Source organism: Papio anubis, chromosome 1 (assembly GCF_008728515.1).
Source record: "Papio anubis isolate 15944 chromosome 1, Panubis1.0, whole genome shotgun sequence".
NCBI classification, from domain to species: Eukaryota; Metazoa; Chordata; class Mammalia; order Primates; family Cercopithecidae; genus Papio; species Papio anubis.
Window position 1 is genome coordinate 217,904,443 of NC_044976.1, and position 18,195 is coordinate 217,922,637.

The 18,195-nt window shown below is 38.2% G+C and overlaps 1 protein-coding gene and 1 pseudogene across 1 annotated transcript; both read right to left on the reverse strand.

The window, feature by feature from the left end:
• Nucleotides 1-7,733: 7,733 nt before the first annotated feature.
• On the reverse strand, nucleotides 7,734-8,310 carry LOC116275713 (annotated as a pseudogene).
• Nucleotides 8,311-8,580: 270 nt separating this feature from the next.
• Nucleotides 8,581-11,195, reverse strand: LOC101016808 (olfactory receptor 2T10). The gene has a single exon (XM_009198704.4). It carries the CDS (start codon nucleotides 10,802-10,804, stop codon nucleotides 10,166-10,168), a length of 639 nt encoding a protein of 212 aa, XP_009196968.2. The 5' UTR covers nucleotides 10,805-11,195; the 3' UTR covers nucleotides 8,581-10,165.
• Nucleotides 11,196-18,195: the final 7,000 nt, after the last annotated feature.

Genomic DNA, 18,195 nt, shown 5'->3' on the forward strand with positions numbered 1-18,195 from the left:
TTTATATTTGTGTGTTTATGTGTAAATATTCTGGTTTTATATAAATATATAATGTAAACATATTTATGTAAACATACACAGGTAAATATATAACTATATTCTACATTTCCTATTTTAACCCTGGTTATGCAGAGCTTTTTGGAGAATCCCATGTCCTTCCTGTCTAGTATGTGGCCCTCCAACCTCATCTCCTTAAAGTTCCTCTCATTTTAAAGCTCATTAAATCTCAGCAAGGAAGAACTAGAATTTGGAGGGTCACTGCTGTTTATCAGACAAGGCTTTAGTTGTTTTTGCAGACATCGTGTGCTTCACTGCCTGCCACAATCAATCTTTCATACACACCGAGAGGCAGGGAGGAAAATCAAACACTGAGATGCCTCTGACTTCAACTCACTGTTTCCTTCTCTACCATGACACTCACAGCCTGTGTTACATGCTGAAGATGAATCAAAGATGAATTGAACTTCAGTGCACTTAAGAAGGTCACAGTCAATCTATTTAGGAAAAATTAATTTGTCAATGTGACTTAAAATGGAATTTTTAAACAGCTACAAAACCAGGGCAATAGACACAAAATATATCCGGCCTTTCTGAAATAGTCCATAACAGCTTCTTCCACGTTTTCTCCGAAAGAAATTAAACCTTTCCAACTTTTCAACTTCTGACATGTTAAATGTTAAATTTTGATAGCTCTAGTCAAGAATAAGAACATAATAACTCCTCTTTCTGGGAAGACTTTAGCTGTGGTTATGATGCAGGGACATTTTGGAAAGAATTTACAAGTTTCAAATACATTTTGTATTCATGTAATAATTGTAAAAACTAGTTAAGATGTTCAATTCACCAAAAGTTCCAATATGCTGGGATGCTTTGATGCTTTATCATAAATATCCAACAAATCTGAGACACACTTTGTCTATTTCTATACTTATGAATAGATGATAGGTAGGTAGGTGAATGGATAGATTATTTGTATCAAACACTGTCCCCACTGGCAAATGGTGGCTGAGATCTGTGCACAATTTTAAAACATTCCAATAAACTGCAAAACACAACTGCTGATCTCGTCTGTATTTGTGGCCAAAGTGAAGCAAGGACCAGAGTGACCAGCACATGTGAAGACCTAAAAGGTGTTTGCTCAGTAAATTGGGGGGGAACAGGAGGGCAGGGAGATGCAGGGTTTGCTAAGCAAATCTCTGCTGCACTTTGGTAAATGGGGATCACTATCATGAAGCCACTCAGAAAGCTCACCCAGGACACGGGACAGATATGGAAACACTGTGTCTACACGTAGTGACTGGCCCCCTGTTCATTCTTATTCTTCTCTATCCACTTGTTTGGGTTTTATGTAAATTGCTTAATGCATGTTTAACTTGGGGATTTATTATAAGTCTAAATGGAGTCATATCAAATCTTTATTTGAAGCAAACACCATCCCAGGAATTGTTCTAATACCAATACTAAAATTGTTTAATACTTTACATTTCTTCTTTCCCAAGAGCCTACGAGTTACTTCAAGTTATTTCCTCTTTATACATATTATAAAAATTCAGGTTCTCAGGGTGCCTGCCTAATATCACACACCTAACCTGAGAAAGAACGCATGTCTCAGCCCAAGAGTGGGACCCAGAGCACGTGACTCTGCCTCAGTCTCTAACGGACACCATCCTCCCTCCGCAGTCTACACTTGGGTTTAGGCCACGCTCTGTGGGTTTCATTAGGGAAATATAAAATGATTGAGACATTGTTTCTAGAGTTTTGTAACCCTCAGAAATCATCCCCACTCAAAAGCAAATCAGTCACTTTTCCTCTATAAAACTTCAGTGACAGGAAAATAAATGCATCTTTGTATAAAAATCCAAAAATATAGAAAGAGGTTTTTTCCATAAATAAACGGAAATTAAAAATCCATTTACAATTATGTCACAGTAAATAAGTGTTATATAGAAGTTTTAAGAAAGAATCACATGTGTTTTTCTCCATTAAAAAATTAAGACAAAATGAGGAAATACTGTGAGGAACTAACAGAATGTTTCAGAAGCAGAACAAGCGGAGAGCCGTGATTACCCTTTTGTTCCTAATAGAATGTTTCAGAAGCAGAACAAGTCGAGAGCAGTGCTTACCCTTTTGTTTCTACCAGTACTGCCTGTCTTCTGGCAGAACTCACCATCAGACGCTGTCTTGAACCTCACCTAGACGAGCTAGTGGTGTGTGGTCAGGTTAAGAGCACAAAGAGAACAAGGTGACATCATGCCTGGTTTTACTATGTCCACTAGGGGAGTGGGATGAAAGCTTCCAAGCTGACACATCACTTCTGGGATTTGAAGAAGAATGTACTAAGAACGAGCTAAAGAAGTCAGTAGGTAGCCTCCTGAACCATTCTGGTTTCTAATTTTACCTGTTTTAAAACAAACCTTAACCAATATTTATAATAATCTCAGATCTCATCATCAAAATCTTATCTATGAAACATATGAGTTAGTTAATAGACTTAGCCTTTTCCACTTTACAAAATATATTCTATATGTATGTATAGAATAATAAGATGTATATATTCTATATGTATGTATAGAATAATAAGAGCTAGTCCTGATGAGAGATACGGTGTCTGGGCAAGGTGTGGTGGAGGAGGTGAAGGTGGATTGCTATTTATACACACAGGAATTTGGGGGCTGGGCAGGTTGGCATGGAACGCTGAAATAAATTTGGGACTCCAGCTGCCCAGTACACATCGACCATGAAGATTATGCAAGGCTAGTGCATCCATGAATCCAGAGTTTGTAAGAGAAGGCGGTCCTGAGATCATGGGTGTGAGAACCAGTGTGTCTGGAGGAAACAATGGGATGTATTATGAAATGAGGCCAAGATCCTATCCCAGCTTTACAGGGAGGCTAAGTTTCCACATGAACTCTTTCCATTATCTTCACTGATCTTTAAAATACCTTGTTTTATTGGGTGTTCCCCTCATGACGATTTTAAACATCTAGTGAAACAATTCTTGTCTTCCTGTATGTTCATGTTCAAAATAGTCAAGCTTTTAACAGTTATTTTTTCCTTTCAGTTGATCTATTTGGCTAGGTTCAAAAGATCTAACTAATCGTACTGATTGGAATACAATAAAATATATTTGGAAAGAGCCGATACTGTTAAAATGTTGCAGATTTTTATGAACAAGCATGATAGGTCTTCCCAGGCATCCAAACACTTAGAGGTCGAGTATGGATTTTAAAATAATTTTAATAAAATTCTTCCACAATAATTCAGATTATTGAGATATTTTTATATTTTTTGAAGAGAACATTTTTATTTAAAAATACTTAAAATGTATTAACAATGACAAGAGCTATTGATACATATTTTTTCAACAGTAATATTTATGGTGGAAACCCTGCTTAAGTTTTACCTTTTTTACATTTTAAATGTAAACTGAGAAAATATTTATAAAAGCAAAAATAAAATGTTAAGAGCTATAAACATATAAAACATGTAAAAAATGTTGTAATCGATCCTGAAGACGCCACCAGAGATATAAAGAAATGGAAAGACACGTGCCCAGAATGAAGGAGGAGGGCCACCATCTTTATGGACTGGAGGTCAGGAGATCAAGCCAAATCTAATGAAACTTGCCCTGACAGGTTTCAGGCTTGCTTTGGCTCCAAGAATTCTTTATTACTTCCAATTTCTCTTTTTCAGAATAGGAATGTCCATCCTACACATCAGTGTCACTGTTGTATCTTGACAGCAGATAACTTGCTGTTTGGTTTCACAGGTTTTAAATTAACTTACTGAGTAAAATCCAAGTTGAATAATGTGCTAGAGAACTATTCTTAATACAAAGATTAAAAATATTAGCATGATGGTAGAAGAGGAGCCCCTATAATCGTATCCCCTCAAAGCAGCAATAATATAGCAGCCAACCAGGCACAAAAGTCCCTTGCCGGGAACTTCTGGATCTTGGTAGGAAGTGTCAAAATTGTGGTGAATCCCAGCACTGAAAAGAGCTATTTTGAGAAGGCAGGACCTCACAAGAAAAAAACAAACCCTCAAAAGTGGGTGAAGGATATGGACAGACACTTCTCAAAAGACATTTATGCAGCTAACAAACATGAAAAAAAGCTCATCATCACTGGTCTTTAGAGAAATGCAAATCAAAACCACAATGAGATACCATCTCACACCAGTTAGAATGGCGATCACTAAAAATTCAGGAAACAGATGCTGGAGAGGTGGTGGAGAAATAGGAATGCTTTCACAAAATCAGTTTTTAAAAGTAAGTGAAAAAAGAAGACCAAGAAAAATTCCACAGCTGTGTGTGGAGTGCAGAGTGCTTCCCTACCTTCTGAAGTCACAAAAGATGATGCCAAATCAGGCGTTTTAATTGTGTGTAACTTTAGTAGCAGGGGAGAAAGAGAAACTGAACAAATATTAAGCTACTAGGTAACTTACACTCTATGATTTTTGTAACTTCAATATATGTTTTTGTGGCTTGTGTGTACATATAATTAGGGGGCAATTCCGAGATTGGCAAGTATTTCTGTGGAATTCACATATAGATTTGAGGCCAGATGTTGTGGAATTTAAGACTTTTCCTTGCGAGAATGGAAGCTATACAGTAAACCCTCTGTGATGAGGAATTCAGGTAAAACCATCAATATTTGAGCTAGAATTATTTAGGGGAAAGACAAAGAAATCATTTGATCCTCAAAGCACTTTGTTCATTTTCTGACTTTTTAATGATTGCCATTCTAACTGGTGTGAGATGGTATCTCATTGTGGTTTTGATTTGCATTTCTCTGATGGCCAGTGATGACGAAAGCATTTTTTTCATGTGTCTGTTGGCTGTATGCATGTCTTTGAGAAATGTCTGTTCATATCCTTTGCTCCAATTTTGATAGGGTTGTTTTTTTTCTTTGTAAATTTGATTTGAGTTCTTTATAGGTTCCTGAATATTAGCCCTTTGTCAGATGAGTAGATTGCAAAAATTTTCCCATTTTGTAGGTTGTCTGTTCACTCTGATGGTAGTTTCTTTTGCTGTGCAGAAGCTCTTTAGTTTAATTAGGATCCTGTTTGTCAATTTTGGCTTTTGTTGCCATTGCTTTGGTGTTTCAGACATTGAAGTCCTTGCCCATGCCTATGTCCTGAATGGTAATTACTCTAGGTTTTCTAGGGTTTTTATGGTACAGTTCAATATTTCTGTTCTTAATCCATCTTGAATTAATTTTCGTATAGTATAAGAAAGGATATGCTCAAGTTTCTACTTATTTTTAACTTTATTAGCAACAATAGTAACAGAGGGAATGAACTTACTTCAACACAACCTATCATGTGTGAAAAGCCCACAGTTAACATAATAAAAAATGGAAATGTTTCTCCTATGATCTGGTACAAAATGAGGATGTCCATTGTCATCATCTCATTTAACACACAAAAGTCCTAGCAAAGCACTAGACAAAAAAGCATCAAAATTAGAAAAATATTAAAATCATTTCTATTTGCAGATGACATGGCCTTAGGGGTTTTATATATAAGATTACACCAAAAAACTATTCGAACTAATAAACAAATTCAGTAAAGTTGCAGAACATAAAATAGCACACAAAAATCAGTGACACTTCTGCAAACAATGAGTTATTTGGAAGGAAAATAAGAAAGCAATCCCATTTAAAATAGCAAAAAATAATATATTTAGGAATACTTATCCAATGACAGAAGACTTCTACACTAAGAATCATAATACATTAGAGTCAAAGATATTGAAGGAGACAAATAACATGGAAAGGCACCGTATTCACTGATTTGAAAATTAACAAATCTTCAAATTTGTAGATTTGAAGAATTAACATTGTTAAAAATGTCCTTATTAAGCAAAACAATCTATAAATAGCAATTTCTATAAAATATCAGTGGTATTTCTTTACAGAAATAAAAAACCAATAAGAAAATACATCTAGAACCATAAAAGATCTCAAATAGCCAAATCAATCTTGAACAAGAGCAAAACTAGAGGCATCACATTTATTTCAAAATATACCACACAAAGATATGGGAATTATCACAGTAAAGAACTGTCATAAAAGAAAAATGGACATATAGACCAATGAAACAACAATAGGGAGAACAGAAAGCAACCTGAGCATAATTGGCCAACTGATCAACAAAGTGAAAAGACAACCTACAGAATGGGAGAAAATATCTGCAAACCATGTATCTGTAAAGGGGGTAATATCCAAAACTTATAAGGAGCTCAAACGACTCAATAGCAAAAACCAATTACCTTGATTTAAAATAAGTAAATGACCTGGGTAGGCATTTCTCAAAAGACATAAAAATGGCCATCAGGTAAATAAAAAGAGCTCAACATCACTAAGCATCAGGCAAATGCAAACTAAAACCACAATGAGGTATCACCTCCCACCTGTTAGAATAGCCCTCATTACAGATGAAACAAGAGAGGGAAAGTGGGGAAAAAGAAACCTTTGAACATCGTTGGTGAGAATGAAAATTGCCACAGCAATTATAAGCAAACAGTATAGTGTTTCTTCAAAGAGCTAAAAATAGTACTATCCTCTGATCTAGCAATCATGCTTCTAGGTCATGGTTCACCCAAAGAAGTGAAATCGGGATCTCAAAGAGGTAGCAGCACACCAGTGTTTATTGGTGGCATTCACAATATGTACAGCACAACTCTTAAATGAATGAATGAAAATACACATACACATATTATTAGCACACAATGAAGCCCTTACTAGCCCCAAAGTTAGTCCTGCTTACTCTTGGGGACACAAATTGAACCTGAACGATACTATTAAGTGAAAATACACAGAAAGACGAATACCATATATTCTCACTTATCTAAAATAGTAGACTAGCTCATAGAAACAGAGTAGCATGTTGGTGCCCAGTGATTAGGAGTTTAGGGAAATGAATAAGGATTGGTCAAATGGTACAAAGTTCAGTCACAAAAATGAGTAATTTCTAGAGGGCTAATGTACAGCATGGTGACTACAGTTAGCAATAGTAGACTTGACATCTGTTAAGAGGATAAATCTTGTATACTTGACATTTGTTGAGAGATATCTTAAGTGTTCTAACCACACCCTCCCCCCCCCAAAAAAAAAAAAATAACTGAGGTGATGGAAATGTTAACGAGCTTGATGGTGGTCATGATTTCATAACATATACATATATAAAAATCAGTATGTACAGCTTTCATCTGTACAATTTCTATTCATCAACTGTACCTCATTCAGGTTGAAAATAAGCCAGATGAATCACATACCAAAAGAAATCTGCCATTGTCATTACAGATTTCATTTTTTCATTTTTTTATGTATCGTGAAGATTTGGTATCAGTTCTATGCAAGATTAGACTTGCAATATTTTCCTGGTTGTTGGTTCCAGTCATCACTATCTCTACTAGTGCTTGTTGTCTCAAATGCTGCATTATATTTCACATTAATTGCATTTTTTTAAAAAAACATTTTTCATTCTTTGGTTAGTTATTGTCTGCTACATCTTTCATTCCTTTTTTCCCCCCTTGGGCCAAAGAATTTTATTGGCAGGTCAGGGGAAGAGCCCTTCCTTCCTGTCCCCTACCCAGGAGACACCCTCTGAAGGAGGGCAGGCCCCGAGCCTGCCACCAAAGGCCCTTGAGGTGAGGGAGCTGTTGGGGTGTGATCTTCCTGGCTCTTGAGCAGGCTGCGGTAGGTGGCGACCTCCTGCCCCAGCCGCCGTCAGCTCGCACAGTGGCCAACTGGCCCTTCAATACGTCTCCTCAGCTCGGATCTTTGTACAAGCAGCTGGGTCTCAGCTGGCTTTCCACCAGTGTGTGGCTCTTCCAAGGCAGCCAGGCCGAGGGATGCCAGTGACTGCACGCTCACCTCAAGACCCTGGAGGGTGCCCCGCAGGTCGGTGACATTGGACCTGCTCATCTGGAGCTGCTTCGTGTGGCCAGCGACCTCCCGGTTCGGCTCCTCAGGCCCACCGGTGAACCGGACGCCAGCTCCTTCCGGTTCCGCCATGACCTCACATTGGCTTCGCAGGTCACTCGGGATCTGGCCAGATCGGTGCCAGGAGCCGAATCCACCTCCACACTGACCTGGCCTCCCGCTTGGCCCCTCAGCCACCGACTTCCTCCTCGTGGTTCTTTTTCAGGGACGCCAGCTCCTCTTTCAGGCCTTGGATCTGCATCTCCAGGCGGGTCCTGCCTAGGTCAGCTCGTCTCAAGCACTCCACCACTTTGATGCCTCCAAGGCCGCGAGAGCTTTCTGTCTCAGCCTTCTTGGCTCCGGAAGTGCCCCATGGCCGCATCGGCGCGCACATTCAGCAGGACAGTCCATGGCCTCAGTGGTGGCCCCAAGAATATCTTTTCCCGCAGGTCCTCGATGGTCTTGTAGGAGCTGCTGGAGTCGCGGGAGGCCCGGGCCCGGGCTCAGGCCCCTGCTTGGTGCACCAGCCACGGATCTTCGCCCGCCACCATGGGCCGCCCTTCTGTGGGCCACACCTTGTCCAGGCAGGAGCCAAGCGGTGCTGGAGATTCTCAAGTGGTGAGCTGCTCCTCAGCAGCCCGGCCAGATCCAGTCAGGACGCCGCTCTAGCCCCAGGAGGAGGTTGAGGACACCAAGCAGGCAGAAGACGCCTACACATGGCGGCCACTGGAGCCCCCGTGCATGCACTTTTCTGATAATACTCCATGTATTCTTCAATTACCAAATTTATATTCTGTATATACCCTTTAAGTGCTAAAAAGATGAAGATTTTTCTTTGTTTTGCTCATTGATATAACCTCAGTTTGTAGAACAGGGCCTGGCAAACTATAGGGGGGTCAGTAGTTACTTGTTGAATGAATGAATGACTGAATGACTTGGGGCCTAAAGGAAGATAACAGAGTCATGGAAAGTTATCTTTGTATCCTTGTACTTACAGATGAAAAAGAACATTCTGAAGAGAGGGAAAGCTATGTGAAAACATTGGGTATGGAAAGAACTATAGTGTTTCCAGCATTGGAGTATGGCCTCCCAGATGGAGAGGCAACGCAGTGTGGAAAAGGCCACAGACTCCACAAGAGGTAGCACATGCAGTGGTCAGGGGCAGGGACTCCAGCCTGCTTGCCTGGGCTTAAATCCCTGTTGAGCACTTTATAAGCTGCATACCCTTGTTCAAGTTTCTCAAACCCACGGAATCTCAGTTAAATCAACTAGAATAAGGCTAATATTAGGCTGTGAAAAGTGTTCCATCCATGTCACACACTAAAAATGGTGCCAGATCGTGATAATCACACAAGAGGTTATAATTATTTGTTAAATAAATTAATACAAATACAACCATGCACATACATAAAACTGATTTGAAATTATATTCTAAGTATGTGTCACCTTTGGCTTGAACAGGGAGAAGTGTGAGATACTTCCATAGTTCTCTGGTTAAGGAAGTCTATGAATGAACCAATTCTACTCCAAACAGATGTGTTCTGGATAGCCCATGTGTCTGGTCTAATTTGAGGTTGGACTTCTCATATGCTCACAGAAAGTAACTTGATTGAGAACACATTCTAAAAATTCTGATGGAAGAAAAATCTCAACTGTACATTTAGCATCTCTGAGGTCTTGAATGTGTTTAGACCCAAATGCCTATGGATGAATGAACTTCCTTCCCCTGAGGATCTCCTGCTTGGGGCAAGTCAGGGGAAGCCTCGAAGGCTGTTTTGTCACTTGTGAAATGTGGATGACCTTAGCTTCAACCACAGAGGGTGAGGGTCTAATGAGGTGGTGAATGACAAGTGTTTAGCAAAGAGTAGATGCTGAGGAACAATCTGAATGTGGTGTTATTTCATACTCAATGAGCCCATGATATCAAAACAAATTTTCTCTCTGGTACAAGGTGCTCAAGGGTCATAAACACATTTCTTTTCATATTTATCAACTCCAATCTAAAAAAGGACTATTGGCCCGGAAGGACTAGACTAGAGATCAATGCTATGAGGGAAGAGGGGGATAAGTGAACATCATCTCTAGTGTGATTATAGGAGAGAAGAACAGTGGGCTGAAACCCCCTGAACGGCAACTCAGGGAGCCAGACACCACCACGATGTGCTGATTGTTTATAGGAAGGACACCTAAAGTGAAGAGAGAGACCCTGAGAGGACCAACTTAAGTTCTTTCACACTTTAATATGGAGCTTTCTGCATTCTTAGCATTTTTTTCAAAGCCCCTGTGACATCCTTATTCCTGAAACTGTAAATGATAGGGTTCAACACAGGTGTAAGGATAGTGTAGAAAAAGGACACCATCATATCTTTCTCCGGGGTGTGGTGGGAGCTGGGGAGCATGTAGTTGTAAATAGCAGCTCCATAGAAGAGGCTGACCACTGTCATGTGGGAGGAGCAGGTGGTGAAGGCCTTCTTCCGACCCTCAGCTGAGTTCATCTTATGGATGGTGAGGATGATAAAGTAATAAGACACCGAAATGACTGTCACAGGGATCAAGAGCATGATGACACAGCACAAGTACATGAAAATCTTGTAAAGTGAGGTGTCTGAGCAAGAGAGCTTCAAAACAGCAGGGACCTCACAGAAGAAGTGGTGAATCTCATGGGATCTGCAGAAGGGGAAGGTCATGGTGATGGGAGTGAGCATGAAGCCATCCCCTGAGCCCACGAACCAGCAGCCTGATGCCAGGAGGAGACACACCCTCTGGCTCCTGAGCACAGAGTAACGGAGAGGATGACAGATGGCCACGTAGCGGTCATAGGCCATGGCAGCTAGAAGGCAGTACTCTGCACCTCCCAACTGCAGGTAGAAGTACATCTGGGTCCCACACCCAAGGACATCCACACTTCCCTATGAAATCACTTGAGTCTAGGCACTGCTGGGGGTGCGGAAGTGAGTAGCGTGATAGGCACTGAACAATTCCAACTTCACCAGTGACAGAAAGGGCTTGAAAGTCCTTTCAAAGGGCGCCCACCAAGTCCCTAAGAAGGTTGGGCAGCCAGTGACATGAATACGACTATTGTAATAGAGCAAGGACTGAGATGGTCTTCTTTTTGGCCAGCTGGTTCAGCATTTTGGGGACAGTGACAAATATATGTCAAGTCTATGAGGGAGAGCTGGTTTATAAAGAAGTACATGGGAGTATGCAGAGAGGAGTCAATGTGGATCAGAAGTATCAGTGTAATATTCCAAGTCACAGCCATCAAAAATATACTGAAGATAAGCAAGCAGAGGTGGCCAGGTGTGAGATCTGGCTAAAAGATTCCCACCAGGAAAGTCACCACCCAGGGAAGTCTTCATTGGCCAGCCACATGTGGTATGATCGCTTGAAGTGGCTTTACCTGGAGGACAAAAGTAAACGTTATTTTATAATCCTGTGTGCACCACATCAAAGTATGTTTGCTTCACTTCAACTTTTAAAATTCCATGTAAAAATCAGTTTATTTCCGACATCAGCTGTGAGTTTGCACTAAAAAGAGCACGTTAGATTGTGAATCTGATTCCCATCTAGAGTAGGAATGAGATATTTATATTCTCAGTGAAGAGGTCCATACAGCTGACATTAAAATATTTCCTACAGGAAATGATGTAGTCACTAATATTTGTTATTTTTACTTTCTATATGTTCACATTGGTTATTTTTTTGTGTTAGTATCTTACAGTTGCATGTGCCTGTATTGCCCGAATTCCATTCTCATGGGATTTTACAGAGCTAATAATCAATATAAGTATTTCTATATATTTGACCCTCAAGAGTCATTTCTGCAAAAAAGGATTAGTAATACTTGTGGTTTCTTATTAAATATCTTGTTAAAAATCTATGAACATACAATTTTTCAATATATAAAAGCAATATATTAAGCAACCAGTAATTGTAGACATTTTAAACATAAAATTCCAAACCTTTATATAACAGGTACAAATGTAGTCAAATTTCTTTAAATGTATTAAAGACACTAGTACAACTTGTCGATTTTTCTAAAATTAAGTACTTTTACACACATTATTTGTAAAATACATTTTTATACTTCTACTTATCCTATTACAAAGACATTAATCTTGTGAGTTATTTATTCATATTTTCATGATTTCCATCAAGATGTTCTGATCTGTTGTGGTTCTGCCAGTCTTTCAAGATATCAAAAAAATTATGGCTATATCTTCAGGGGTCCCCTGAAGTTGCAATTTTTAAAAGACTTCTCAAACGTACTAGTGAGAGGGGAGGAAAACATTGAACAAGGAATTCTACCTATAACTGGCTGTACAATCGAGATAACTATCTTCAGATCATCCAAGTTCCAATTTCTTCTCAGAGCATCTAGTCAATTAATTACCTTGTAATAGACTGTAGAATTCTTCTATCTGGTTATTTTTGGGGATCAGTAGTGCTGATCAGCCCTTTTCAGTTGATAGCACTCTTTCTCTCGTTCAGAATTATGTGATTTACATGTGGATGCTATTATTATTCTCTGAAAGAAAATGCTTATATCTATCCTTTATAAAATGAAGTTTTAGATACTAATGTTCAATATATTAATAACGTGTAAAATGTTTATTTAAATCAAACACATTCGTCCTTTCTATATTGTAACTTCTCTTATGTAACCTTTACATTGTAACTTACACTTTATATTATTCTTTATCATTAACTTAAAATTTATAAATAAGAATTATTGCAATTAGTACTATTATTTCCTTTTTTATTTCAAATATCTTGCCCTGGCCAAGACTAATCTCGTGGGTTTTCATTTTGTTTTGGAGATACTTAGCACAAAGGACACAGAAAGCATGAGAGTAAAGTAATGTCAGCTTTTAACAAATTCCTGTCTTACGTTAAGAGATTTAAAACCAAAGGGACTGAAGGTATTTTCAGTGAACATCGTATCATTGGCCATAACAAATGGTAGATTTTAGTCAATGAATTACTAAATAAATTACTAGACTAATAAACTATTTTTTTCCTGGAGCAGAAGGTAATTTTCTAAATATAAAGGCAAAATAAAGAATTCCCAATAAACTTCAAAAATTCAGTGGAATCGTTTAGTAGATTCCAAAAGACAATGAAGCAACATCTAGAAAAATTTGAAAAAACAATTATGGTCCATGAATGAAGCATATATCCAGCAGTGAAACAGGATAGAGGCCCTGTCTCAGATACCCAAGAACTGAGAAAGCAGAGAATCAGGTAAACCGTTTCAGAAATTCACTATCAGCCCTGCTCCAGCCAAAGTCAGTCAGCATCTGTCCCGTCAAATAAGACAAAACAACTGTAAATGTGAGTGTCATGGTACACCTGGACTGAAGGCAAAACCTGAGACAAATAAAACACACACGTGCCAAATTGAATGATAATGATTATCTGTATCACATCATGTCTCAAAGAAAAATCAGGAAGTAGATGGAAAAGGTGTAAGGAAAAGACTCAACGGAATTTCCACAATATAGAAGATAAGCATTTTCACTTGTTGCCCAGCTTCTCAGTGAAATAAGTATATTTAATGTCCACTCCCAAAAATGGAGTCCATGTAGGGACAGTGTCCAGGATAAGATCGGTGCCTGTCAGAGCTAATTAACTCTAGGTCTACGTAAGGAGGCCCTTTCCCAAATTGAACAGGTGGTTTACAATGAGTAGAGTTGAGATGGACATGAGCTAGTCAGGGTGAGCATGTCTCAGGTTTATTCGGGAGAACAAAAGTGAGAGTGGATATTGCATTTCTTGGCCATGTAGTTCAATCTACTGTTCTTCCACAGACACTGAAACACGGGGAACTCAGTCCATAAAGCTGCAAAGCAAAAACTCTCCTTAACCAAACCAATTAATTTGTCCACTTGTAGGAAACAAATGACACCAGCACGGATGGCCGTGCAAGGCAAAGAACAGCAATTAGGTTCCTTCAAAAGCAATAAAATATTTTAAAGAAGAATTGCTCTTGCCAAAAGTAAACCTTCATAACAAAGCAGACCAGTTGTGACAGGCTTCCCAGTAGTAACATCTGCACTGTAGGAAGGAGAGCACCCCTCCCTTCTTGAGTGGGCATTCATACTCCAAAGTGATGGTCATGCTTCACCCAGGAAGGAGAATTATGTTGCTCACCATGAAGCTTAAACCTCTATCAAGCATCTCCCACTCATCCATGTGTTCCTCTTTCAGGGTCTTCGAGATCAGTGGGGGTTTTTTTGTTTTTGTTTTGTTTTGTTTTTTTAATAAAGGGAAAAAGGCAAAAAAGGAAGAAAGGAAGGAGGAAGGAAAAGGAAAACTAATATTCAACATTGCTCCAATTTTCAGAGAAAAAAAATGTTAAGTCAGATTTGCCTGGAAAAATATATCACCAGGAGGAAAAGCCTCAAGATCTGAGTTACTGAGTTTCGTTCTTTTCTGAGGTACATTGCGAGACACCTAAAACTTTTGAATATCTTTTTTTCCATTTATACCTGTAGGGATACTCACTACTTATTTCTACAGCCTGATAGGATTGCAGAGTTTCAGATACAATATGCACATAAGTACTTTCTAAGTTCTAGCGTTGTGTGTAGTATTAGGTTAAATATGCTTATAATAAATACGAGTTATTTTATGTGATCTGTAACAATATAACTCAATATTAGTATATTTTACCAATTATATTTGCTGTAATATATGTTATATTGGTGATTAATATCAACTGATAATTCTATAATGCATATATTTATGGATTAAAAGTTAAAATAACCTTTTATTTAATAAATTATTTTTCTTACTGGAGCAAAGGAAGAAATGTGATACCCTGAGGAATTCTATTTCCAAGAAGGTACCTCCAAGTACAGTCGTCTTGATGAGTTACAGCCTTGTCATTTTCACTGTGATCTGTCCACTTTGTCAGTGAAACACCAGCCTGCTTTTCTGCGAAGGAAACACTTACAAACTCGATGACTCTCCCTGAAGAGCAGCTGATGCTGCCGAGTCTCCCATGTGCGGTCCTGGGTCGACAAACTTGAAGAACGACGCTCTCCTCAGGGACCCTCCCAGGGCTGTGGTGGCCTCCATGGGAGCAGCCCTGGAGGAGTCTCCTCGGCCTTTGAGTTGTCGGGCCTGATTCTCTAGACTTTTCTAATTGCCTAACTCCTGTAACCCCCAAAGGAAAATAAGCATCTACTAATGGCACACAGACTGCACCAGAATGTTTCCTTGAAGACCACTCCTCTCACAGCTCGAATCATTGCATCATGTTGCCCTGAGGGAAAAACAGTGACACAAACCCGAATTAGACAATTGTTAACACATTTAGTAGAGTATATTCTTCCGTGTTTATTGGTTTTCATAGTAATCACTGTAGAAAATTTAAAAACTAAGTATTATAAAAAGGAGAAATAATATATACTCTAGAAAGCCAAAGATAACTAGTTTGAATTTTCCTTGCTTTTAGGCATTTTCATATGATTTTCTCTATAGAATTTTGTATCCATTTGTCTTTGAAAATATGACATTTTAAACCAAAGTGTGTATTTGAGTGTCCATAAAATGTAAAACTATTAGAGATTTGTGTTATTTCTAATTTTCTTAACCCAAATAATTGCATATAAGAAACTTTTTAAGTTATGAAAATGGACATTTATAATTGAAATTGCTTTGTTACACGTATAAACCCTTTTAACTGAAATTTTCATGAGAGGGTTATTTCTGAGAATTTGAAAAGCATAGAATTATGTAGATAATACAAAATAACATTTTTTGCTTTTAACCCTTAGAGGCACCAATTTAGGAATAATGTAGCATTTCCCTCCAGGACGTGTTTAGAGACAACTGATATATCCAAAACTTTGGTTTTTGCATTTCAAGCAGATTATAGAATGGTCTTTACACTGTAGCATATGACTTTGAAATAATTCATGTAGAACATTGGCTGAGTAAACAAATTATATGACCTCCCCGTGTCTTAAGTCTTCAGAGTGTTTCAGATTTTGTAACCTGAGTGATATTTCAATAAACAGTTCTCTGTTCAATGTGTTTATTTTGGTGGAGTTACAAATTTGAAATTCCAGGTGTGATGATCAGAGGATCTATACCTCTTAGAACACTCCACTAAACAACTTTCCAAAATGTAACCACTATTAAGTTTTATGTTTATGGTCCCAAAACAACACATTCGTTCTAAAAAATTTACAAATACAAACTTCAAGGAAGGAATAATCTACAGAAATTGAATGTGCCATTGAAGTGTTCTACTGTTTTATACCGAAAAGTTTATCAGGCATACTTTACTGTGCCAGTGTTAACATAAATCCACCTCCAAAAAGTATGTGCATGTCACATGCGGATACATTCCAAGTACACGGAATGTGTTCAGTGATTGATCCAATCAGGAGTCACGCAGAGTAGGTGCTAATCAACCCTACCCCGAGTGAGGATGCAGACACGGAGACGCCAGGGGCATCAGGGAATTTCCCCAAGTCAGACAGATGAGTGACAGGACAGCTGGACTCAAGAACATGCCCCTAGAACCACAATGACACACTAACTCCCTAATTGCACTTCCTGGTAACAGCTGAAGGATATTCTGATTATACTGTAGTCTGTATTTAGTAAACTTTTCAGAAAATAAACAGACCCAAAATGCAAAAGTCACTAGTGTACAGCTCAAGTAGTTCTTGCGAACTGAACTCACCACGGCCTGCCCAAAGATACACAATCAGAAGTGGGTTAGCCCCCAAGTAGACCCCAGCCTGCATCCTAATACCCTCCCCAAGAAAACTGACTCTGCCTTCCTATAAATTAGTTTTGTCTGGATTTGTAGTTTATGTAAATAAAGTCACAAAACATGCACTCTTTCATGCCTAGCTTTTACTAAACATTATGTAAGATTCAACCACATTTACATGTAGTTATGGTGGTGGTTTGTTCATTCTTACTCTGTATTGTATGTATGCTACTATAAGAATAAAGACCAATTTGTTTTGTTGTTCACGACAGCTTGTTTTCTATTTATGGTTATTATAAATAATACCCTATGATCATTTTTAAGTTGAAACTCAACCTAATGAAATAGTCAGCACATCTTTACATCCATTAATAAAACACAAATTGCATAGTACAAGCTAAAAGGATAATACACAAAAATACAGCAGCTAAATTGACCATTTTAATTTTTATTAATTGGAGAAATTTATTGCAATCATTTAAATTTTATAAAGCTATATGTTTTTAAAAATATATATTAACCACCACAACAAATTCGTTCAGTAAAATATTTCACCCACATTTTAAAACATGTAGTTTGGTAAACACACATTTGCATTTCTGTTGCATATATAACCAGGAGTGGGATATCTGGGTCATAGATGGGCACATGTTCAGCTCTATCAGATACTGTCAAACTGTTTTCCAGAGGTTTTATCAATTTATAGTCCCATTAGCAGTTATTTTAATCATCATAACCACACTGACAGATGTGATATTTCGTTGTAGTTTTAAAGTGTCATTTTTTGACAACTAGCCAAGTTGAGCACCTTTTTGTGCATTTATGGGAATTTATTGGAATCATGGCTATCATATTGGTAAATGCCCATTCTACTCTTTTGTCATTTGTAAGTGGATTTTCTGCTTCCGTATTGATTTGTAGGAGTTTCTCCTCTATGTTCTATATGAATCCTTCATAGATATATCTATTGTAAATATTTCCTTATTTTCTATGGGTTACTTTTTTACAATGTGAGTATTTTTAAAAATAAATTCTGATTTAATGAAGTCCAATTTGCTGTTTTCCTTTAGGGTTAGCACTTTTCTGTTTAAGAAATACTTGCTTACCTCACGATTATAATGTGGTGTTCTACATTTTCTTCTAAGATTATTTTACCTTTTATATTTCAATCTACAGCCCATCTGAACTATATTTTCTTATCCTGTAATATAGGGATCAATATTCATTTTTTCCATGTGGATGTGCACAGTGGAGTCAGAACTATTAAAAACATACTCCATTTCCCACTCTGAATGGCTGCCCTTGTCATAAACCCAATGTACATGTAGGTGCTGATCCATTTCTAGGCTTTTTCTGTTCCATCTGTTCATTTGACCATTTGCAGACACCATCCCATATAAATTGGTATAGTTTTAACGTCAAGCAAACGGGAATTGGCTGTGGTGGCCACCAGCAAGGAATGGTGGTATCTGTGAGGGGAGCTGGCATTTGAAGAGGAGGAACTCCCAGGGCTGTGTTTGAGAGTGCTAATTT